At 41.9% G+C, this 24,642-nt stretch overlaps 1 protein-coding gene across 4 annotated transcripts in view; it reads left to right on the forward strand.

Annotated features, from left to right (window-relative positions):
- Window positions 1–24,642, forward strand: part of col6a4a (collagen, type VI, alpha 4a) — a 51,344-nt gene that overhangs the window by 12,610 nt on the left and 14,092 nt on the right. For 3 of the 4 annotated variants that reach the window (XM_080427584.1, XM_080427586.1, XM_080427585.1), the window contains exons 4-25: window positions 762–1,370; window positions 2,914–3,501; window positions 5,105–5,665; window positions 6,342–6,962; window positions 7,510–8,058; window positions 8,376–8,933; window positions 9,142–9,720; window positions 9,975–10,553; window positions 10,759–11,099; window positions 11,346–11,424; window positions 13,331–13,476; window positions 13,980–14,072; window positions 15,698–15,751; window positions 15,980–16,051; window positions 16,313–16,339; window positions 16,538–16,582; window positions 17,979–18,032; window positions 19,047–19,109; window positions 20,633–20,698; window positions 20,815–20,868; window positions 22,232–22,267; window positions 22,407–22,469. In XM_080427584.1, coding sequence (XP_080283710.1) covers window positions 762–1,370; window positions 2,914–3,501; window positions 5,105–5,665; window positions 6,342–6,962; window positions 7,510–8,058; window positions 8,376–8,933; window positions 9,142–9,720; window positions 9,975–10,553; window positions 10,759–11,099; window positions 11,346–11,424; window positions 13,331–13,476; window positions 13,980–14,072; window positions 15,698–15,751; window positions 15,980–16,051; window positions 16,313–16,339; window positions 16,538–16,582; window positions 17,979–18,032; window positions 19,047–19,109; window positions 20,633–20,698; window positions 20,815–20,868; window positions 22,232–22,267; window positions 22,407–22,469 — 5,837 coding nt within the window. The remainder of the gene's footprint in view (window positions 1–761; window positions 1,371–2,913; window positions 3,502–5,104; window positions 5,666–6,341; window positions 6,963–7,509; window positions 8,059–8,375; window positions 8,934–9,141; window positions 9,721–9,974; window positions 10,554–10,758; window positions 11,100–11,345; window positions 11,425–13,330; window positions 13,477–13,979; window positions 14,073–15,697; window positions 15,752–15,979; window positions 16,052–16,312; window positions 16,340–16,537; window positions 16,583–17,978; window positions 18,033–19,046; window positions 19,110–20,632; window positions 20,699–20,814; window positions 20,869–22,231; window positions 22,268–22,406; window positions 22,470–24,642) is intronic. The other variant, XM_080427587.1, reaches the window with a different exon arrangement.

Raw genomic sequence — 24,642 nt, forward strand, 5'->3', positions numbered from 1 at the left:
ACAATATCCAAGGGCACATTAACACACACACACACACACACACACACACACACACACACACACACACACACACACAGACGCACGTACGCACACATGGACGCATGCATACACACATGCACACACGCATGCACATACATGTTACAATGTTACAATCACATGTCACACAAGTGTGCACATACACAGACAACAGAAATAATTGGTGAGTATCTCATGTTTATTACATTATGAGCACCTATAGAGCACCTTTACTAACCTTGCACGTGTTTTTTATTTTTGTTTGTTCACTATGCAAATCATAGCAAAGAGAGATGTTGACTTCTTCATTCCAGTTAGCAATCAACATCCTGTGTAGGGTTAGGACAACAGCCTGTACTGTACCACTATATGCAGCACTATCACTATCTATTTGTGGACATGCAGTCAGTCCTATGGTAACCCACCACTTGTATCTAGATCATGCTCACACTTTTGCACCTGGGGTAACACTACTATGACACTGCAGGTAAATGCTTTTGCCAGCAGCTCCCTGCTACAGCTCGGAAATTGTTCATGACCTGGAGATTGAATGCTCTCCATTCTCTTAAATCTACCAACACCACGTTTAATCCACCACCTTCCTTTTTCAATCACGCACACGCTTTTTCACTGGCGGAAATGTTTCCAAGGATGAACCTGACCACAAGTGCTTTCCCGCTATCTTCATTTTCTTGTCCGAAAACCATCCATGACCTGGCAATTGGCTGCTCTCCCCCTTCCCCCAGTCTGCACAGAAGAGGCTGTAGCTGACATCGTTTTCCTGGTGGACGGGTCCTGGAGTATCGGTACCAAGAACTTTGAACAGATCCGTCTGTTCCTGTACACTCTGGTCAACAGCTTTGATGTGGGGCCTGACCAGGTCCGCATCGGCTTGGTCCAGTACAGCACCACACCGCGAACTGAGTTCCACCTCAACGCCTTCGAAAATAAGGACGATATCCTGAAGAACATCAGCAGCCTGCCTTACAAGGGAGGTGGAACCCTTACTGGCCTGGGATTGGATTTCATGCTCACTGAGCACTTTGTAGACCGAGCCGGAAGCAGAGCCGCCGACAACGTGCCACAGATCGCCGTGGTGATCACTGACGGCCAATCACAGGACAATGTGGAGCCACATGCTCGGGAGCTGAGGAAGAAGGGAATCATCTTGTATGCCATTGGCATCAAAGATGCAGATGAAGACCAGCTGAGGGAGATAGCAAACAAGCCCTATGACCAGCATGTCTACAGTGTGTCCGACTTCGCAGCACTGCAGGGGATTTCCCAAAGTATTGTCCAAACTCTGTGTACAACCGTGGAGGAAGCCAAACGTCAACTCACTCTCAGGGTGAAAGGTAACGTGTACAGTAGCTAGTGTACAGCTCAGGATGAGCCAGTGACCACATTTTGTTGGTAGAATACGAGGACCTAAATAGTAAGAGACGGGATGAGGTCTCACCATTTATTCTTTCCACAACAGAAACTTAAATGGTTAATAGATTATTCCTGCAGTTCTAAATTCACAAGGGAAACTGTACGGTATGAGCATGTATTATTAGCATACAGCTTACTGTGATTCAGTGAGCTACTGTACTGTAACAATGACTTTAAAAATACTTTTATTTAATCACTGTATAGAATGTACAGCAGCGAACACATTTTTTCCAGAAATATTCTACATCACACTCATACAGTTACATACATTTACAACTGGGTGTCTTCTTGTACAAACACATTCTTCTGCTGTTGGGCACTGGGCAGCTGCACTGGAGCTGTTAGGAATTAATAGTCTCGCGTAGCCAGACAACTATTCCACAATCTCGAATGCTAGAGGCTGGAACTACACCTCCCGAAATCCAAGAGAGGAAGCTGGCACTTCCATTCACGAAAATATATTTAGAAATATCTTTACATTTTATTTTTTAATTTCCATTTCTGCTAAGCAACAAGATATATATACTTAGGCCTACATGATTTTGATTTATATTTGGACAAATTTGCGCAACTGTAAAGACGAAACGGAAGTGGGGAGGAGGCTCCACATCCGCTTTATATTTTAATCATGATCAGAGCTTCCGTGTTCCAGACTGTATGACCGGAAACATTTGAAAATTGTGTGAGACAACAGTCTGGCCACGCGAGACTAGGAATTAAGGCTCATTGTGGCACTTTGATGGTAGTTATTCAACTGGTGACTGACAAAAGCCTGAATGCCATCACTCAGTTTTTGTCACAGCATGGCTGTACAGCCAAGATAAGGATGCATGAATGCGTACGTACACATTTCTTTAAGTGGTTCGATTTTCTCACCATCTCAAGAAAGGCACAAGACTTGCTATATAAGGTTCTTTTTTTTTGCCCATTTAGACCTGGAACACCTATACCTTTCAAGCCGGGAACACATCTGTGTGTAGTTGTTGCTATATACAGTATATACAGTAGCAACATTATAATTATTATTTATTTATTACGTTTTTCTGAAAACAGGATTTAGAAGGCGTTTTTAGAATTGGCCTCAGGTCTAAATGGGTTGGAACAATTATGTGTAGATCTAGCATATCAATATTTATTTTAATATGTATTCATATCCATATTCTATAACCCCCAAAACAATTAAAAACTGTTCTTTATGAAATTTGTAATTTCTATGACAAAAAAAGTATTTTTTTTGTTGGGCTAGAGACAATGTGGACAGTGCACAAGACAAAAACAAATAGTTTTCAACATGATGAAATGCATTTGTGATGGTAACCCATCAGCTTTCTCAGCTAATTAATACAACAGCACTCATTTCCTGATTAAACATTCTCTGCTCAACAGTCAAGTGACTATTCAAGAAAGTAGATCTAGATCAAGTCTGTGATGCCAAATACTGATTGTGTTGTCCCTGCTCTGCAGAATGTGCCACAGCCACCAAGGCTGACATCGTCTTCCTAGTGGATGGCTCTTCGAGCATCGGCCTCGACAACTTCCAGGAGATCCGGAAGTTTCTCCACAGCATCATTGAAGGCCTGGATATCGGTCCAGACAAAGTACGTGTTGGTCTGGCACAATACAGTGATGATCCGCGGCAGGAGTTCCTATTGAAGGACCACACAGACAAAATATCTCTACTCGAGCAAGTGGACAACCTTCCCTACAAAACAGGAGCCACTTCCACGGGCCAGGGCCTCACATTCCTCCAGACTCACTACTTCACGAAGGAGGCGGGAAGCCGTGCTGATGAGAGGGTACCTCAGATTGCTGTGGTGATCACAGATGGGGAGTCGGCAGACAATGTTACCCTGCCGGCCCACCTCCTGAGGAACTCCTCTGGAGTCATGTTGTTTGCCATAGGAGTGGGGGCCTTTGATGAGAATGAACTGAAGGCCATCGCCAACCGGCCCCATGAACGTTTTGTTTTCAATTCCAGCTTCCAGGCTCTGCAGAGACTGACGAATGGTCTGCTGCAGACTGTGTGCACTTCTATGGAGGATAAAAGGCTTGGTAAGTTAATAATTCTATTGCTTGTTTGTCTATGATTTTCTAAAGCCCACCATGGTTGCTATTTCATAAACGCACACATTGAGGCAATGATCTGCATATTAGACACATTTTGCTTTTACAACTTTTCTGTTCATAATTAAGGAACAGGAACAGAATGTATCGATAGGAACAATAGGTAGATAGGGAGATATAGGCATCTGACTTCACTTGACCATATTTGACCCTAAATTCTACCTACTAGGATGTTAACAACCTTGTTACTGCTTGTCTACTGTAACAAGGTTCTCTGTAGACAAAACTTATAATTAAAATGTAAATAAATAAATAAATGATCTCTGGAACCATATCCTAAAGCGGCATAGGTTGGTTAAGTCTGATTTAAACTATTTCTAAAATGATTAGTACATGCTTTAGCCACTAAGCATGACTTATAATACTAATACTAATTCAACAAGTTCTAATCATCATGATTAATGCAGTACTTCTCATTCCAAATACTGTACTTTTTCAGTATTTCAGGCAGCCATGAATACAGCATCAGCCAAAACATACAGTAATCTTTAAAATGCAGAAATTATTTAGAAAAGAAAATAATCAGACAGAGAGGAAATAGCAGAATGTTTTATTTTTTTAAATAGTTGGCTTGCAGATTTTGTGTGTGAACTCAACTGGGGTTATTCGCAGAAATTATTTCTTGGCAGGTTGCAAAGATCTCTGCAACATGGTGTAACAAACCTTATTCGTGGCAGCCATTTTGACATGAAATGGTAGGGTAAACACAGGTGTTACAGTTACAGTGATACTAATAAGGGTTCCATTCCATTTAGTGTAGTAGAGCCTTTTTACTGTGCCAACATGTACAATAGCTGCACCCTGACTCTGTTTATGGCACTAAATAAGTCTACTGACATTAACGTAGGTGGTGCTGCGGCTCCCACAGATGGAGGGATCTGCCCTATCCATTTAATAGGGGGGAACTTTTTTGGTGAGATTATAGGAAGGGAAAGTGAACCAACACCCTCTCTAACAGAGAACAAATACAGCAATGAACTGCAAACTATAAAAGAAAAGATCAATTATGTGCCATTTTGTGTAACAATAAAAACTGTATGTTAATTAAAATAAAGCTTGCTTTATTCCCCATGTAAATAAGCAACTTTGAGTAATTCAATTTGAGGTATTATTATCACCATGTCAAACACAGCAGTTGGTTGAGGAGGCACTGGACTTTATCCAGGCACAAACACAGTGGAAATAGGCTAGCAACAATCTACGGTTCACTATATGGCTGCGTACAAGCAAAGGCACGGCCCGCCAGGAGTATACTGCCATGTTTTCAGCCAAGTGTTGATCAAATGCCAGTAAGTAGGCTACAGTATGGATATGTGACAAACAAATTATTGTCCAGTATTCGTATTTGCAGTTGCTTTTGGTTAGTTGAAGCTTTTGCTTTTGCTTAGTCGAAGCCATTCTCTCTAGTAGTAGTAGGTACTGTAGGAACGCTGCCACCAGGGTGACGTGTTTACTTTCCCTCCTTATAATTGTTGTGTGTTTATACATTTTATATCTGTTTAATTTCATTCTTTCTTATACACTTTTACAGCTTTGGTCCAAAGGTTTGCAGATATATTCTTCCTAGTTGATAGTGCTTTGTCATCTGGAGACTTTCAGCAGACCCGGAACCTTCTGACCCGATTGACCGCCCAACTCAACGTAGGAGCTTCTGCCCACCGCATTGGTTTGGCCCAGTTTAGCAAAGATGCCAGTGTTGAATTCCTTCTCAATGCTTATGCAACTAAAGCGGAGACCACGTCTGCTGTGCGGCGCTTCCGTCTGCGCGTGAAGCCCAACGAACCTCGCAACCTGGGTCTTGCACTACAGACTGCCAGCACAAATTTTTTCACCAGTGCGGCTGGCGGACGACAAGACCAAGGCTTCGGGCAGTTCCTGGTTGTTGTGTCAGGAGGCAATTCAAGTGATCATGTGATTAAGGCTTCCCGCTTAGTCAAGTCTCAAGGGGTGAAAGTGGTGGGGATAGCATTGGGCTCTGCACCAGTGAGAGAGATGAAGGCAGTGGCTACACATGTATACCAGACTACCAACATTATACCTCAACTGAAGACTCTCTTTGAGACTGAGGACGAGGCAGCCATTATAACTGGAGGTGAGAATCCTTATCATTTGTTATCATTTATTTGACACAAAAAATACATATAGTTACAGAGCATACACTGCAACAAATACATTAGTTGAAAATGTTGAGGAAAATACAATAAAGTTAAAAGACTACTAACTTGTTTCCATTGGTCCTCTTTCCAAGAAGACAGTTATTAAAACATGTCACAGCTAGATGACTCGCAACACTTTGCAGTGCAATGCGTTGTGAGCTTGTAGCTCTGCTATTTTTGGAGCACAACACTGCCGCACAACCAAGTATAAATCAGGCATGAGAGTGTAGACACTTCATTAGGTGCACCCAACAAAGTGTCCAACGCACATACCTACAAGCCATGCATACAACTATCACACTAGTACTGAACATACTAACACTCTCATACATGCTGTAATGTAACATTTTAATAACTATAGTCTATGAATTGTAACTACTGTATATGATTACAAAAAACTATTTTTACAAAACAAATATTTTCCCCCATCTACCCTATTTTACTCTCCTTAAACTATATACAAATACAACCTCTGTGTTACTGTGTTAACCCAGACTACAGAATTAATTTCACCCTAATTAAATGATTAGACTTCCTTTTACCGCTTCCTTAACAGGTAGACAATAATGCATGAGTTACAACAAAAAGCATGTGCTGTTTTTTTTTTACCAGATTGCAACAAAGCCAAACTGGCAGATGTGGTGTTCATCGTTGATGAGTCAGGCAGCATTGGAACTCCCAACTTCCAGCTGATACGCACGTTTCTGCACAATATTGTGAATGGCCTAGATGTTGGCAGGAAAAGGGTGCGAGTTGGCATTGTCTCGTACAGTGACAGGCCCACGGCACAAGTCTACCTTGACTCCTTTGATCACAAGAGTGAGATTCTTGACTTCATCAAGATCCTACCCTACCGTGGAGGCGGTACCAATACCGGCGCTGCCCTGAAGTTTGCTAAGGAAAACGTCTTCGTCGCGGCGCGAGGCAGCAGGAAAAGCATGGGCGTCCAGCAGGTGGCTGTAATTATCACAGACGGTGAATCCCAAGACAACGTGACAACAGCGGCAAAGGATCTCCGTAGAGCTGGTGTCACAGTGTACTGTCTGGGGATCCAAAATGCTAATATGAATGAACTAGTGGAGATGGCCACTTATCCTCCAAGGAGGTATGTGTTTATAGTGGACAGTTTTACCAAACTGAAGCCCCTGGTGCAGAGTATGCAGAAGGTCCTGTGCACTGACATCTTTGACAACGCGATCACGATCAATACGCGAAGATCAACCATCAAAGAAGGTTTGAGACAGCTGTTAATGTTCAGATTTCAACATAATAAAACATATTTTGTATTAAAGGACCACTTTCAACCATTTCAACCTATCTTCATATAATTGGTCCTAAATAATGCTCATTATAAGATGCCAGACACCATTTCTGTCTGCTCAACTCTGTGTGTCAGAGGAGGACTGTGGACAGTTCAGAAACCTGCCTACCAGTGACATCGGTAGGCAGGGTGGGTCATCATGTCAAACAAGATTTTGTAGTTTTTTTAAATGTGTTTATTAATGCAAGAACAATGGCTTCAACTTTCCAGGAAGAGAAAGGCTGTAGTTTTTATTAGCTTAGAATCCCCATCGACGATGTCATTGGTAGGCAGGTTTCTGAACTGTCCACACAGCCCACCAATGAGACCAATGAGAGTAGACTGAAATAGTGCCATCATATAATGAGCATATGAAGATCAAGTGGAACTCCTTTAAGTTTAGTAAATTGATATAGTGATGCTCAGAATGGAAAGCATATAAATGAATCCTTATAAGTGACATTGTTGTTCTCCTTGTAGGCTGTGTGAAAACTGAAGAAGCGGACATCTTCTTTCTGATTGACCACTATCCGGAAGACTTCACAGACATGAAGGAGTTCATCATGGAATTTGTCCATACATTGCGTATCGGGCCACAATTTGTCCGCGTGGGCGTCGCCAAGTATGCAGATTCACCAAACTTAGAGTTTGACCTGACAGCTTACACAGACGTCCAGTCACTGGAGAAGGGTATTGAGAACATCAGGCAAATAGGCGGTGGTACTCAGACAGGAGCTGCGTTGTCATTTATGACGCAACATTTTGACAGAGCAGCTGTCACTCGTGGTCATCAAGCCGCAGAGTACCTCATTGTCATCACGGACGGGAAGTCTACAGACGAGGTCAAACTTCCTGCAGAGAAACTAAGAGCCCAAGGCATCATCATCTATGCCATTGGTGTGAAAAGTGCAGACAAGGCAGAGCTGCAACAGATTGCTGGCAGCCCACAGAAGATGTTCATGGTTAATAATTTTGATGCCCTGAGGCCAATAAAGGATGACATCATGACTGATATCTGTGCCCAAGATGGTAAAAGAAGCTGGATTGTTTGTTTGTTTGTATGTTTGTTGTTTTTTACAGATGGCTTTGATGTTCCAGGTTTAGTATAGATATGTTCCAATTTAAAATGACGCTTGGTATGTATGGCTTGTAATAAAAATATGATTTAAATAAGATGTATAAGCTGTATTAGCTACATCTAAGAGTACAACAGCACTATTATCTTATTACTATGTGCGTGGAGGCAAAGCATATATGTCTCCTCGTAATACAATAGGTAAAGGTAACATGCTTTCAAGAGTAAAATGTGGAACACTCTTCTAAAATTGCCATTTCTCTTCCCACAGCCTGCAAAGACAGACCAGGCGACCTCCTTTTCTTGATTGACAGCTCAGGTAGTATCAATCCAGAGGACTTTCAGAAGATGAAGGACTTCATGAAATCGCTTGTCAGCAAGTCTCTTGTTGGTCAGAACGAGGTGCATGTCGGCGTCATGCAGTACAGCACCATTCAAACACTTGAATTCCCTCTCAACCGTTACTTTGACAAATTTGCGATGTCGCAAGCAATAGAAGGTATGCAACAGATCGGTGGAGGCACACTTACTGGCGAAGCAATTTCTGCTATTTCTCAGTACTTTGATCCACTCAGCGGAGGTCGTCCGGACCTCGGACAGAGACTTATAGTTATCACGGACGGAGAGTCCCAAGATGAGGTCAAGGCCCCTGCTGAGGCTCTGAGGGCCAAGGGGGTGATAGTCTATGCAATTGGAGTTGTCAACGCCAATTCCACCCAGCTGCAGGAAATCAGTGGCACCCAGGATAGGGTGTATTCTCAGAGGGACTTTGATGGGTTGAAGGACCTGGAGAGTCAATTGGCGTTGGAAATTTGTGAACCAGAGATAGGTGAGAGGGCCCCTGATTCATGTATAACTGGTTTGGCACTGTAGTTAAACACTAAAAGGCAGTCCCACTTGTGGTAAAAGTGCTTTTTCTGAAAGCGAACACATTTTACAAAGATTTTTCATAATTTCTTCAACAATAGCACCAAAACTAATTTACTGATTTATTATCATGACGAAACACTAATTGACATTCAATTTTTTTCAAACAGAATGTAAGAAGACAGAAGTTGCTGACATGATTTTCTTGGTGGATGGATCCACGAGTATCACTCAGCCCAAGTTCAAGAGCATGCTTAAGTTCATGGAGTCCGTAGTAAAGGATACCACAGTTGGCGAGAAGCAGACACACTTTGGAGTCATTCTCTATTCCAACGAACCCAAAGTGGACTTCACTCTGAATCAGTTTTATTCCAAAAAGGAAATTCAGAAGGCCATACAGGCCCTTCAGTCACCATATGGTGACACCTATACAGGCAAAGCTCTGGCATATTCTTTACAATATTTTAATCAAGCAAATGGTGGCAGAGGAGCCTTACACGTGCCCCAGATTCTATTCGTGATCACAGATGGCGATGCTACCGACCGCAACAATTTAGTTGTGCCGTCTAATGCACTGCGAGACAATGGCATCAAAGTCTTCAGTATTGGAGTGGCAGAAGCAAACAAGACTCAGCTGGAGATCATGGCTGGTGGGGACAGATCCAGGGTTTTCTATGTGAACGATTTTGATGCTTTAGAGGTTCTATATAAGAATATTTCACATGTCCTCTGCAATAACACTAAGCCAGGTGAGAGATCTATCTATCTTTCTATCTATTTATCTGTCTATACATTTAACATTGCTGCCCCCCCCCCCCCCAAAAAAAATCCCCACATTTGTAAAACCTTATGTAGAAAACATTTCTTAGATCAAATGTTCTTCACATTCTAAATTCATTTCTAATTAATATACAATTATAGTATGATTTTCAAAAGAACCCTGCTACACTGCCACAGAACAGACACATACTTAATTTATCTTTACATGTTTTTGTATTGGCAGCCTGTGAGAAACAGAAAGCTGACCTGGTCATGTTGATCGATCAGTCCGGCAGTATTCAACCCAGTGATTACACGATCATGAAGAAATTCATGACAGACCTGGTATCGAGTTTCCGAGTCAGTGAGGAGTTTGTCCGGGTAGGAGTTGCCCAGTTCAGCAGTTCTCCTAAGAAGGAGTTTTACCTCAATGATTTCCCCAATGAAGCAGCAGTGAACGAACACATCCTCGCCATGAGGCAACTCGGAGGAGGGACAAACATCGGACTTGCCCTAGGGTTCATTAAGGACTACTTTCAAGCATCACATGGCAGCCGTAAGTCACAAGGCATTTCCCAGAACCTGGTGCTGATCACAGACGGTGATTCGCAGGATGACGTGGATGCTGCGGCCGCGAGCCTCCGAGCTGAGGGAATAGAGGTGTTTGCCATTGGCATTGGAGATGTGCACGACCTGGAGCTCCTGCAGATCACTGGCAGCTCCGAGAGGTTATTCACAGTGCAGAACTTTGGCTCCTTGGCTAACATCAAGAAGAAGGTGGTTGATACCACCTGCCAATCCAGACCCATCAATGAAAAACCTGGTGAGTTGGTTGGTGGACCTGGTGTTTAGTCTCATTCCATCCTCTCTTTTTCTTTGTTTCTTTGTTTCTTTCTTTCTTCCTTTCTTTCCCCCCCCTCTGTCTTTATCTGTTTTCTGTCTATCTCTCTATCTATTCCAGAAGCAGAAGCTGAAGTGTGACAGTGACTGAGTGGCAGTAAGCAAATGTTTTGTCTTTTCTCCCATAGGCTGCAGCATAGATATTGCCTTTGGATTCGACATTTCACACAGGCCCACAACCCAGCCTCTGGCCAGCGGTCACCCCAAACTCCAAACATTCTTGCCAGAGATCGCCCACTATGTGTCCACGCTGCAGGGCCTGTGCTGCGTTGGACCCACACCCGTCTTTGCCAACATTGCATACAGCGTGTATGGCCGTAATGGACACAACTTCGACTTCGAAGCCTACAGCGATGAGGTGGTGAAGAAGGTCATGGCCTGGCAGATGTCTGAGGCCACCTACTTCAACACAGATCTGCTGCACTCTTTCAGAGACAAGTTTAGGACAGAGTCCAAAGCTGGTGTGAAGGTGAGTGCAGGATGCTGAAAAGAATCTTGCACACACTACCACCACTGTCGATGCACTTGCCTATCAACCTTTCTTTGGTAGTGAAGTAAATGTTGGTTATGTCCTGAAACACTTTATTTGTGTGTCCAGTAATTTAGAAATAATCAAGAAATTGTGATAGGCCTGTTGTTTTTTTAAACTTTCATCAGGATTGTACCTAATCCATTAGCACCAATCTAATGTGACAATCCTACTGTTATCCACCAGGTGCTAGTGATCTTCTCAGATGGACTAGATGAAGACGTGATGAAACTGGAGAGGGAATCAGAGCTTCTACGTCAATCTGGTAAAAAAATAAAGAGAATCTCAATCATTATTATTCATGTATATGTCACAGGGAAAATGGCATTCCAGGGAAATTGACAGGGGAGCGCTTGTTTTATAGGCACGGGGCGGTGCTGCGAGGCGGGGCTTTGATGCGAGGACGACGACCACAACAACAACATACTAACCAGGAAGCTACGCTAGGGGAACGCTGAAAATAAAATGGATAATATGAGAGAAATACTCAAGTAAAGTACGAATACCTCAAAATTGTACTTGAGTAAATCTACTTTGTTACTTTGCACCACTAGTACAAGCCTCAGTGGCGCACTTCGATAATCATTGGACTCCCCACCCACTACCACTGGGAGCCGGGGTTTGACTCCAGCTTGGGACATTACTTTTTCAAACAACCGCGGACTACTTTTTTTTCGCTGATAAAGTATAGTTTTGGACCATGACGGAAGGCGCTCCGACTTAGCAGACCTTGAGGCAGAGGAGTCGCGCCCGAGCGCCTCCAGGCGCGAGTGCCCGCGACGACCGGCCGATGGTCTGCTAGTCGACTTAAGCGCCGTCCGAGTTATGTACCGATAGGCACAGAATCGTAAATGATGTTGTGTGGGGACTGCGTTTGCCCCAAGTGCCACTCACTGCACTAACATAGCCCGCCAGGCCCGCCCCCTGGAGTGTGTGTGTGTGTGTGTGTGTGTGTGTGTGTGTGTGTGTGTGTGTATGTGTGTGTACACGCGCGCGTGTGCGCATGCGTGTGTGCGTGCTGGTTTGTGCATGCGTGCGTGTGTGGTGTGGGGCTCATGTCTGGCTTGCATTGCCCTCTAGCGTTGATTCTACAGAATTGCATGAGGGGCATGAAAACAAGCGTACCCCTTTCAATTTCCCTGGAATGCCATTTTCCCTGTAACATATACACTGTACAACTCTCAGTGCTCATATTGTATTTATCATTTTTGTAGTGAGCTCAAACCTAAAAAGAATATATAAGTGATGTTGAGTTTTATGGTGGACTTTATGGGTGACCAGATCAAAACATGGAAAACAGGAAAGCAGAACCGCTTTTATGGGACAAAGGGTGTTGGGGTTGGATGGACAATAATACTCATTTATTGTTTAATTTGTTGTTAAATGCCTTGATTTCAGATGTGATGGTAATATAGCACATTTCGTTATTAAAGGCATTGCAAAACCAGCCCACAAACTTCACTTCACTGATTGTGGTTGGGCAAGTCTCAGTAGGCATTTGCTTTGATGGGCAGATTGTGGCCAAAATAACTTTGCATACATTTGGATGATTCAGATCAGCCTTTAGCCCAGTTGGGAGAAGAAAAAATAATAAACATCTTCTCATTCCAGAAATGCCTTTAATCAATTCAAACCAATTCATAGCAGCATCAACTCTAATATCTTCAAATGCAGCCATTGTTACATTTAAAACACAAGGATAATCATTGCCGTTATCATCTAAACAGCTGGTCCGACTTCCAGCTGCCAGGCTCAATTGATACTCAGTAGATATTTTCCAAACAAAATAACTCAAAAACTGAGCTTGTGATATTTAGGCTGGCTAAGAGAGGCTAGCGCTGTATAGAGACATACTGTTGTTACAAAATTACATTACCGAATATATGTGTATACTGGTAGGTACACATGGTATAATACAATAGGAGAACACATACACTGAATACTTAGACTGTATATCAGTGTATGTGTATACTGGTACACATGGCATAATACAATAGGAGAACACATACACTGAATACTTAGACTGTATATCAGTGTACACACAGTATACAGTGCATTTCCTCAATAGAAATGTTGTTATGTGTTGACATGCATGGCATGATGCAACTATTTATACCTTCTGTAAGAGGAGAACAAATGCATTAATTAAATATCATGTCTTGTTTGCTAAGGTATAAGTGCCCTACTGATAGTTGCCCTGGAGGGAGCCCGAGATGTCGGCCAAATGCAAATGGTGGAGTTTGGTCGAGGTTTTGGCTACAAAGTTCCTCTCAGCATTGGCATGCAGAGTGTGGGCAGCACCATGCTGAAACAAGTTGTAAGTTGTGGCTGTCAGTCTACAGCCATTATTACCTTGACCACTTTTAGTCTTCTAATGGAACAAGACCAATACATTTGTACCGTAGTCCTAAAACCCGAAAGTGCGTTTGCCGTGGTTTTGCAAAAAAAAGTCTGTGCTCAATAATGGGCTGTATTTGTAAATGAGTGACATTTCAGCATGTGAAGTATGTCATTATTGTCTCTTCAGAAATAGTTTCTTGTCTCAGCTTGTCAGTCTAGAGGAGGGAAAATGTGTTCCTAAGGGTAATGTCAAAAGGAAAAAGTGAATAGTGGTGGGTGATGGTAAATGTGGATTGTCTTTCAAAGGAGAACCTTGATGATGATTGACAGTCCCCCACCTCCTAATAATCATTTACCACAATTATCTTTCTTTCCCTTCGTACTTCCTGACAACCTTCAGTCTGTCTTTTTGTCTGTCCTCTTTCTTCATCACACACTCTCCCTCCCATTGAATGTATTTTGCTGTCTATCTCTCTCTAGGACACAGTGGCAGATAGAGACTGCTGTAATGTTACGTGCAAGTGCTCTGGACACGAAGGGATTCGTGGATCTCGGGGCCTCTCAGCGTCAAAGGTGACTGTAACATGCATGACTTTAAACCTTTAACGTGTGTGCAAAAGTGTGTGAAACTATAAAACAGAAGAAAAACCTACAAACATTCCATTGGTTGTGCTCAGAACACAGAGATATACAGTAACGATGAGGACACGTAATCATTTAAATAAAAAACGTAATTCCCATTTTTCTCACATTCCATTTCTTACCATACCATTAGTAAAGCAATGATCAGATACAACATCACTCGCAGCCCAATATAGTGTTGTGTCTTCTGCTGTAACATACTGTAAGTTAGCTAATGCTTTTAGCAGAGTATTTATGGAGCAGTTCTCGATGAATGGAGATGCAGGCCATTTGTCTCATCCCTTAATAAACTTAAATGTCTATTATTGGGGAGAAAATCTATTAATAAAAAATAATGAAAATAAAATACATTTGAAAACAGGCTGATGTCCAAATTATAGTTTGTTTTCTTTATGTTTATAAAGGTGTTTGTTGGTATGACTGGTTTCTTGCTATACTTTTTTACATGTAAGACTTTAGTTAGTGTCCGTATGAGAAATGTGGCTGGTTACATTGTCTTGTAATTGTACACATAAAGTTTGCCATCTTTGGCTTGTAGCTCACATTCCTCAAATCGACTTGCATTTGACTCTTACCACCTCTTAATTGATTGATTGATTGAAAATTTTATTAGGCAAAAGAATGTAAAACAGCACAGTTACATTTATAATACTTTTGTCTAAAAGGTCCGACCAAAAAAGTCCTTGCGGACTTGTTTCCGTTGGGGTCCTTGAATTAATTTCATAGACATATATAGTAGCAACCAAACAGTTCAAATCAACATAAGAAACAGAGAAAAAAATACCACTATGTACAAAAAAAGCATCATGAAAAATAAAATAAAAGTATATACAAAAAAAAGGGGGAGGGGGGTCATCTGTCTACAGGGAAACTGGTACTACCTCCTCTTATGGCCTCCAGAAAGATGAGTTTTTAGGGCTGTTTTGAATGAGCCCAACGAACTGCATTTTTTGAGGAATGGGGTTAGGCTATTCCATACCTCGGTGGCCGTGGTGTAGAAGGAGAATTTGCCCATGTTTGTTTTATGGGTGGGTGGTACCAGATTGTTGTTTACGCTCCCTCTAGTTTCGTGACTGTGGGTGTCACTAACTTTTTGGAGGTATTTTGACAGATAAGCGGGTATAGGGGGCATTTCGGACAAATCTGCATTTACAATTTTGAAGACCAGTCCCATTTTTTGTTGTTTAACCCTGTCTTCCACCGGTTGTGGCAATAATAACACCCTCAAGTGTAATATTGCTTATTTAATACTTTGTCATAAGTGTGTGTCACTCACCGAAAATAACTGATTTTCAATTGAATTGAATTTTAGTTGAAAATCTGTTATTTCCTGTGAGCAACACAGTTGTGCGACAAAGTATAACATTTTCATCTAGAGCAAAATAGATGACATGCAAGTAGGGTATGGGAATAAGGTATGGGAATAAGTGGCTGTGAACTAAAATGTACTTGTGTATGAGGCAACAGGGTTTCTTGTGTATTTATGTAGTGACTTTTGACAGTCAGTGCGACAGATTTGATTGAGTACTATAAATGTTGTCTTTCCCTTTAAACAGGGTGTGGTCGGGCCAAAGGGCCATCCTGGCTACCCAGGAGAGGAAGGAATTGCTGTAAGTGTTTGTCCTTTCATTTTTATTTATTTTGTTCATGACATACCTGGCCAAGAAAGCATGCAACATGCATGTAGTGTCTATGAAAATGTATTTTTTTTTTCCAACTGGGCTTGGATGCCCACTCACTGTTGAAGCTGTCTACAAGGTTTCAATATAGAGTCACTCCACATACATTGATCTGTCTGACCTTGACCTCTTGTTGTGGCTGTCGGTGTCTACCCCCAGGGTGACAGAGGTCTACCTGGACCATTTGGACCTCAGGGGATACAGGGCTGTGCTGGGCCAAGAGGAATGAAGGTACAACAGATGATAAAAAAACAAACTTACACACACGCACGCGCGCGCACGCACGCACGCACGCACGCACGCACGCACGCACGCACGCACGCACGCACGCACGCACGCACGCACGCACGCACGCACGCACGCACGCACACACACACACACACACACACACACACACACACACACACACACACACACACACACACACACACACACATGCTGAGCAACTAAACCACTTTGCTGACCTGCCTTTAATCTGTGTTTATGTTACAGGGATACCGAGGCCACCGGGGAAACAGGGTGAGTGACTGACTCATTTGGAATGCAAATTCATTTATCTAAGGAAGTTGTGTAGACATGTTGTATGTAGTGTGAAATACCTTTAACAAGTCTAGTTTAAAGGTCATGACAGCTGGAAAAAGAGAAGAAAATAAAATAGGTTTTAAATGTGTAACAGTTACAATGACTTAACATCTTTGAATCATTTTGCCATTGCAGGGTGATGACGGAGAGCATGGGCTTGATGGAGTAAATGGTGAACAGGTAATTAGGACTATGTAGTTCTTTATCTCTATTACGCTAATTCTCTGAGTCTCTGTCTGACTGTGTTATTATTACCTCTGCCGAGGAGGTTATTGTAACAAGGTTGATGCTACCAGCCACCTCTGTGGCTTGGTTCCTCCGACAGTCAGACACAGTCAGGTCGATGGTTCAAAACACATTTATTGTAGAGTGGCCAGATGTTACATGCCAAAGCAGATGTATATGCTGTGACCGAGGCTCTACCTCAAGTGAGTGTGAGGATGAGCACGTTTACACGGCAACCATCAGAATAGAAAACGACAAAGTGCCGTTGCATTCTCACTTTTTATTTTGCGTTTACAGGGAGTCGCAACAGTGATTGAAAACGCTGTAGTGTGCATGACAGGTGGCTAGGTGGCGGAGTGACGCGCTGCCAGATAGACCAGTCACGCATGTGTAGAACCACTTCCGTTTTACTTCCTATCACAGCTGTTTGTTTACACCAATCAAAGATGGTTGATTTTTAGGAAGATACACCATCCCAATTGGAGCCACTATAGGCGAAATAGTACACAAATCCTACAAATGGTCTCCTAAGTGGGCGTCGGCGTCTGACAGCAAATCTCATGAACGTCCTATGTTTGCTAGATCCTGCGAGAGTGTGTTGCTGGGACAGAGAAAGGTTATTAATAAAGTTGATTTTCTCCTGATTTATCTCTCTGAAAAAAGACATTTCAGTATGAAAATCTTGGGAATATTGTGTCGCTTTTGACGAGCGGGTCTAATATTTAGTTCAGTGACCATGGAGCTAAAGAATGGTTCAGAAAATGTGTACACTCTCAGAGTTACAGACCTGCAAGGGTCCATTTGGTTTTTAACTGTTGGGGACCCCCTGGACCTCGCTCAAGGACCCCCTCAAGGACTCCACATTGAGAACCACTGACAGCTCTAATGCTACCATCAAACACTACATTTTGAAATAAACAGATATTTTGAACACATTGAGACCAAGAGGAAATAACCTTTCTTTAAAGTGGGGAGATTTTAAATCCTTGAGGTTGACACCCTACTGAGTGCATTACATTATTTTCTTTATTTCCTCAGGTGGTTATATTTTAATTCCTCTGTATACAAAAAGGGGCTATCTTTGCCATTGGAACAAAACCTTAAATGTTAACTTTTCAATAATAAAATACAGCATGTTTTGTCTATTCTGTCCAGGGCTTCAGAAACCCTGTAGTCATCACCACATCAATCAATTGTAGCTCAATGTCTTGGCTTGTTTTAGGGCAGCAGTGTATACTTTATTATTTATTTATGCTGTGTCCAGGATGTGACTGGGCGTGTTGAGGAAGCAGACGGTTTGTTAATGTTTGTCAATGTCTCCTAATTAAAAGTTGTTATTGTCTGTTTGCAGGGCCTAACAGGACTTGGTGGCGGCTCAGGAGTGCGAGGAAACCCAGGAAACCCAGTAAAAATACATGCATCATTTTATTCATTCATTCATGTTCATACTAGTCTCTGAAGCCAGACAACTATTCCTCAATCTCTGAATGAGAGTCTGTAACTACGCCTCCTGAATGCGGATAATGGAAGCTGTCATCAGTTTCCATTCATGAAAAGATATTTTAAAATGTCTTTAAAATATCTTTCAGAATTTTCATTTCTGCTCAGCAGCAAGCGATATAGGCTTCGACTAATTTGATTTACATTTAGGACCCTACTACAAAGACAAAATGGAAGTGGGTGGAGGCGGGGCATCAGCTTTAAACTCGTCTCATTTCCAGTGCTTCCGTTGCACATGACGGAAGCATTTGAAAATTGTGTTCAACAGTCTGGCTCGAGAGACTATGTTCATACTGGCACACTCTCTCTCTCTTATAACTAAAGACGAGCACCGCTCAACACAATCTTCTTTTTACGTATATTCAACCCACACAAAACAATTCATGTTATGGACCATACAGTATTATATATATATTTAAGTATATGGTGTAGGACCGCTTTAAAATGTACCAACATGAACTCCTTTCGAACACAAACCTGACAGCATATGATAGTCTCAACTCATAGTGTATTAATATTAACTTTAATCATTCTGAACATATGTTAACATCGGATATTTCAATTAATTTTAAATTGACCAGTGCAGCACCAAAAAAAATCGGTCGAGTCAAAGGTAGCATGATTATGTAATTTATGTTGTTTCTAGCTGTAGGAGACAGCAGTGAGTATTAAAAAATAGGCTATATATCTCAATTCATATCAATATCTCTATATCCTTACAGTATATCCCTGTATCTCTACACTATCTCTACTGTATCTCTATATCTTAGCTGTTGGAGAAAGTAGTGTTTGTTCACTTAAGCATTTATGGTATGAATTTGGTATTTTCAGCAGAGATGTGTTTGCCTGCAGCGTGATTGATCATCTTTCTTCTGCCCTCTGACCTGTCACTACAGTTTGATTTGTTTCACTTCTCCAGGGCATCCCAGGTAACAGAGCAGAGCCGGGGGTACCGGGTCAAAAGGGACTGAGAGGAGACCCGGTGAGTTAAAAGGAAAATAAATGAAATCAGGTTGTCTGTCTTACTGTCCCAATTCTTTAGTGTATATACAGTACAGTACAAAAATCCCACTGAAGAAAAACTACTTCAGCAAAATCTATGGATTTTTTAAAGGTAGTGTTGCTGGACACTATTGTCACACAATGCACTGTGTAGCATTACAGAGAGAGCTGTTCATGGATGGGAAATAAATATAAATGGATGAACATAAATAAAACATGAATAAACTGGTAAATCGTCTGAAAGACAATTTTGGTTGTTTGCACTATATAGATTTCTTTTATAGATAGTTTGAAATTGGCAGTAGTTTGCAACTTGCAACTCAATGATGCCCTTCGGCACAGTAATTCTGTAATCTCCTGTTAGTACAACATGGTATGCACATGAATTTTGCATTCTAACTGCCAAAATATTATACTATAAGGATTAGTATAATACGAATACTGTACTACTAATACTCGTGCCCAACAAATGGGGCATAGCTACTCTCTTACACTCTGCTACTTTCTGTGTTTCTGTGTTTCATTATTTCTTTCTGTCTTCCTCCATTTGTCTCTCATGCAGAGACTGTCACCCCCCCCTCCTTCTCTTTTTTCTTTACCCTCTTCATCTCTCTCCTCTCTCTCTAGTTTTGGCATCAAAGTATACTTAAAGTGCCAAAGTAAAGTAGAAACAAATTTTGCAGAACACACAAAAAACTGATTTTGAAAGAAAGTCTTTTGAAAATCGCCAATCTACCAGCTCACATGGGTTGTGAGCTTGTAGATCGGCTAGGTCTTAATTGGATAATGTATGTTTAGTGATAATAATCTAATTCTGACAAGTAACTTGTAACTGAAGTACAGTATAAAGTACTGAAAAGGGGAAATACTCATGTTAAGTAAAGTACCTCAAAATTGTACTTAAGTGCAGCACTTGAGTAAATGTACTTAGTTTCCACCACTGCTCTCTTGTCACTCAAGACATGCATGTGACCCCATGCCCTCCTCTATGCTTTATGTGGTTAGCCATGTGGTTACATGATATCTTTGGTATGCTGACAGAAATACTTCATTTCCTTTTCTACGCTGCTTTCCCTCTTTACAAAGCAGAAGAACAATGTGCTTCACTCACACATGTGCATATGGCAGGAGTGTTAATATTACATTTTCCGTGTCATAGTTCCTAAATCTGCTGGGACTCGATTTATTTTGAGTATTATTGCATTATGTCATACCTGAAAGGAAAAGGCGTCACACACACACACACACACACACACACACACACACACAAAGTATTTGATATAGTGTACATCAGATCCTTTTAACTTAACTGTTTTGATTGGATGATGATTGGGTGACAGGTCATTTGTATTTACAAAATGTCACACACAGCTGGGACACATCTGTAACCCACCAGCATTGCAGAGACTTCAACTTGCATGCCTTTACTGGGCCATAGCGCCATGGTCTTTTCACCTCAATGAAAATCTTCAAAGTAAGAATCTGTGTTGTGTCATCCAATAGGGTGAAGCGGGTGTGGACAACACTGTGCCGGGACCCAAAGGAGATGCCGGGAACCCAGGCTTACCAGTAGGTGACATCATGGCTGACAACTGATAGGATAAAGTAGAACCCAGAGGCCTTTAACATTTGTACTGAAATTATTACATGCTACTAACAAATCACACATATTTTTCCTGCTCCAGGGAGATGCAGGAGGCGATGGCATACATGGGGAGAGTGGAGTTAATGGAGGCCCGGTGAGAATTTGAATTTATAAATCTATAAAGAATCTAAACTCCCTAAGTCAGGTAAGGACCTGTAAGGGTCCATTTGGAACCCCCTCAAGGAACCCTGAGGGTTCCTGAATCCCACTTGGAGAACCACTACCCTAAGTCTTAACAGTGCTAGCATGTATGGGAACATCTGCTAGCAAGAATAACTTTATATTCTTCTGAGAAAATTGGAAAAGGAACACATAAGCAACTGGAGATTCAATTTCTTTTTTCTATTTATGGTGCATGACACCCACACACCCACACACCCGTATAAATCAAGCCTTAGGTAACAATGTTTGTGTTGAACATAATTTGAAATCTATCGATTTTCCCCATTCCCCATTGAAGACCCCATTTGCAAGTTTTGCCAACAAATCCTGTCTTCAAAGGGAAAATATTATTGTTGTCCTGATTCACACTGCTGCTGCTGTCTGAGGCTATGCTTGAGATGAGTGACCAGATGTCACATGTCTGCTGTTTGGGAACAGTTTATTGACTTCATGTGTACCAGGCTGAGGTTTAAATCCCATTGTGTTCCAGCTCAATGGGTTTCAGATTTCAGATGCTTTATCACACATGTTCATATGTCATAGATACGCCATAGAAGACTGATGTCATAGACATAGGGAGTTTCACTCGGCCTGGCGGATATATGCGTTTCACTGAGCGCACCTTTCATTTTTGTTTTGTTTTGTAAACCCTTTTACCCATTGTGTCCTATAGCACATTTGATGCATGGAAGAAAAATCAGCAGTAAATAGTTCAGAAAAAAATAGAATATTTGAAAGCATCAAAACAAATAAAAAGCAGTGCCTTTTAGCCACTGCTTAAAATTAAAATGTTAATCTTGTAGTTAGAATTCAGAGTTTTTTCCTCACAATAGTGAGATAGGCAATTGCAAGAAAAAGCAATTGCAAGTGGATTTCTGACCACTTGCAATGGTTTGAACTTGTTCCACCTGCAGTTTATTTTTGACCGCCTGCTCCTGCCCACAGCAAAGTACCGCTTGCTCCTGCAATATTTTCATGGGAACACAGATACAAACAGAAAGACAGCATGGGGGGTGGCAGGATTTGACCATTTCAGCACCAGAGAGGTATGGACAGAGACAGTGGGCGGGGCTAAATGCTAATCAGTATTAATCAATAGATGCCTATTCAGATTATGTCGGTAATGACGTTTAAAAATTACGCTCTCCTCCTCCACGAGACTGTCAATTAAGCTGTCACTAATTGACAAATGTAACCGGCCATTTGACCCATTTTTTGGTTACATTTGTACACTCATGCTTGCTGACAGACCATACTGCCCAGTCACAAACTAACTCTGTCCCCTTGCCCTGTAGGGTCCACCAGGAAGAAGAGGACCACTTGGTCCCACGGTATGAGATTAAGTAATAATAAATCTCCTTAGTTCATACTGGTCATTTACATATACATGCTCCCTTTTCAGGCAGTGGGTCTTACTGTCCGTGTGTGTGCGTGTGCGTGTGTGCGTGCGCATGTGTGTGTGCGTTCCAGGGGGCAATTGGAGAAGCTGGTTCCCCGGGAGTTCCAGGGAGCCCAGGGCCTTCAGGACCCCAGGTCAGTGTGGTAGGCTGTCCTGCCTTTGATGCCAGATGCAATGAGACCAATTCAGTTCAGAGCAACAAAAAAAATGTAAACGTTAATTTAACTACCATCTCTGTGGTAAAACTTGCCGTTGCAGAAAAATACAAGTCAGTTTTTAAAACGCCAAAACAATCATAGCATTAATAGAGATAGGATGTCTCCTTGCAGTGTAACTTGGCTTACTGCACAGATCTGGCTGATCTGACACTTGGCTGGTGATAAAAGTCCCTTATTAATTTATTAGGCAGGGATTCCCAGTACTCTGCCAAATGTGAGATGACTTCATTGTGTTCTTGTGCATTTGTGTCTATGTCAGTGTGGGTGTGTTGTTGGTGGTGGCGGCGGAGTGGGAGGTTCAGGTGATGGTCATTATTGGAGAGGCAGAAAGAACTAAATATAATAACTGAAAAAGACAAAAATGAATCAAAGCTTTAATGGTGATGAAGTTATATAGTATGCACTATGCAGTGTATTTGTAAAGCCTAAAATGTAGGTCATTGTGAAACTAATATATACTTTGTTTTACAACCACGTTGCTCACCAATTGAATTTGTTTCAAGTGAGTTATTCACACAAGTCCAGTATGAAGATACTGTAGCAGTCGATCCTAGCACAAATAGCTACACCCTTTGGCATGTACAGTACATTAACTCAGATCTGCTGAAAATTTGACTAAAACAGGGTTGGCTGATTTGACTCTTGTTTCGGCTGGTAAAAGTTTTGTTTTATTTATTCATTTCTTAGAAACTAGAGGCAGATGTTAAACTGTGGGGATTCCCAGCACTCTAAATGTGGGATCTTTTTTATGGTGTTCAAGCATGTGTGTCTGTGTCAACGGGCAATACAGTATGCATAGCCCGTTCAAGATAGGAATGTTATTCTGTTTTACTGCCTCGCTGTTCTGTATAAAATTAGATGGAATGGGAGGCATTGTTATTCTGCGGTTAAGCCTGCAGCGGCGTTAGTCATAGAGCCAGGGGAGGCAGGGGCGAGACAGGGGTGTGATATCTAAGGTCTGCGCATCCTTTCTGCCTCGAACCATTCCCTGTTTCGCTTCAATTTCTCCTCCAATATCTAACGCGGTGCATAAAACAAATTTTCTTCCTATCATCCTGGTCCCTTTAGTTTACATTACTTTCATAAACTGACTGATCAGCTGGTTGATGTGGTTTGGCTGCATGCTCTCAGTACTTTATTATTTTAATGTCAATTTCGACAGATATACTGTAGGGGCCGCTGTCATTTAAATTCCTGGGCTATACAAACATCATTGCCACAAGGAATTAACAATCAGCATTCCTTAACATAACCCTACTCCCCATGGCTTTTTTCATACATGCGCACATCCACAAAACAATGTCAGCACACACCCCACACAGACATCTTAGTGTTAACCACTCATAGAGAAACAGACTTGAGTTACAACTGTACCTTGATGTCTACACCAAATCTCTTCGCCAAAAATAACAGATCTACGAGATCACGACGTGTCACGTTGCGACACGTCGTGAGCCTGTAGATCTGCTATTTTTGGCTTACGTTCCTCCCAGAATATGGATACTGGGGTTCAAGTGGTTAAGGCTTCTTGTTGCATGATGTCATGCACATGGATGCATGAGCTGTGATTGTTTACTTTTGCGGGGAGAGACATGCATACATACATACAGACAAGCCATGTTCAAGACTCCTTGACCTACGGCCACAATGTAAAAAAAAAAAAAGGTTTCCTGGCGTGAGGCCCTCACAGGCATGTGGCCCTCTGCAACCCCCTTTACAGTAGCCCTGAAGAATGATATGACATTTAGCATACTGTCTGACATTGTTTGCATTTGAATTGGATACCTGTAGACCTAGGGCACTCTTTGTACGAGTTGTATCGATGGAAATACGTGAGTCGAGGCGGATCTTCAATCAATCTCAATTTATTCACGTGCGGTCAGGTTACAACAGCATAGCAGAAGCAGGCAGTGCTCAAGAGCTCATCGCCGGTCGAATCTGCCTACTTATCTCTTTACTCAGTATTTATACACTTTTTATCTGACTCAGTCACTTTGGTCAGGCCCCCTCCTTCCTGATCCATGTCTGGTTATTTCTCAATCTATTAGACACATAACATCTTCCATGTAAATTACCTATTTTCTGAGGA

This window comes from Gymnoscopelus braueri (genome assembly GCF_963280865.1).
Source record: "Gymnoscopelus braueri genome assembly, chromosome: 4".
NCBI classification, from domain to species: domain Eukaryota; kingdom Metazoa; phylum Chordata; class Actinopteri; order Myctophiformes; family Myctophidae; genus Gymnoscopelus; species Gymnoscopelus braueri.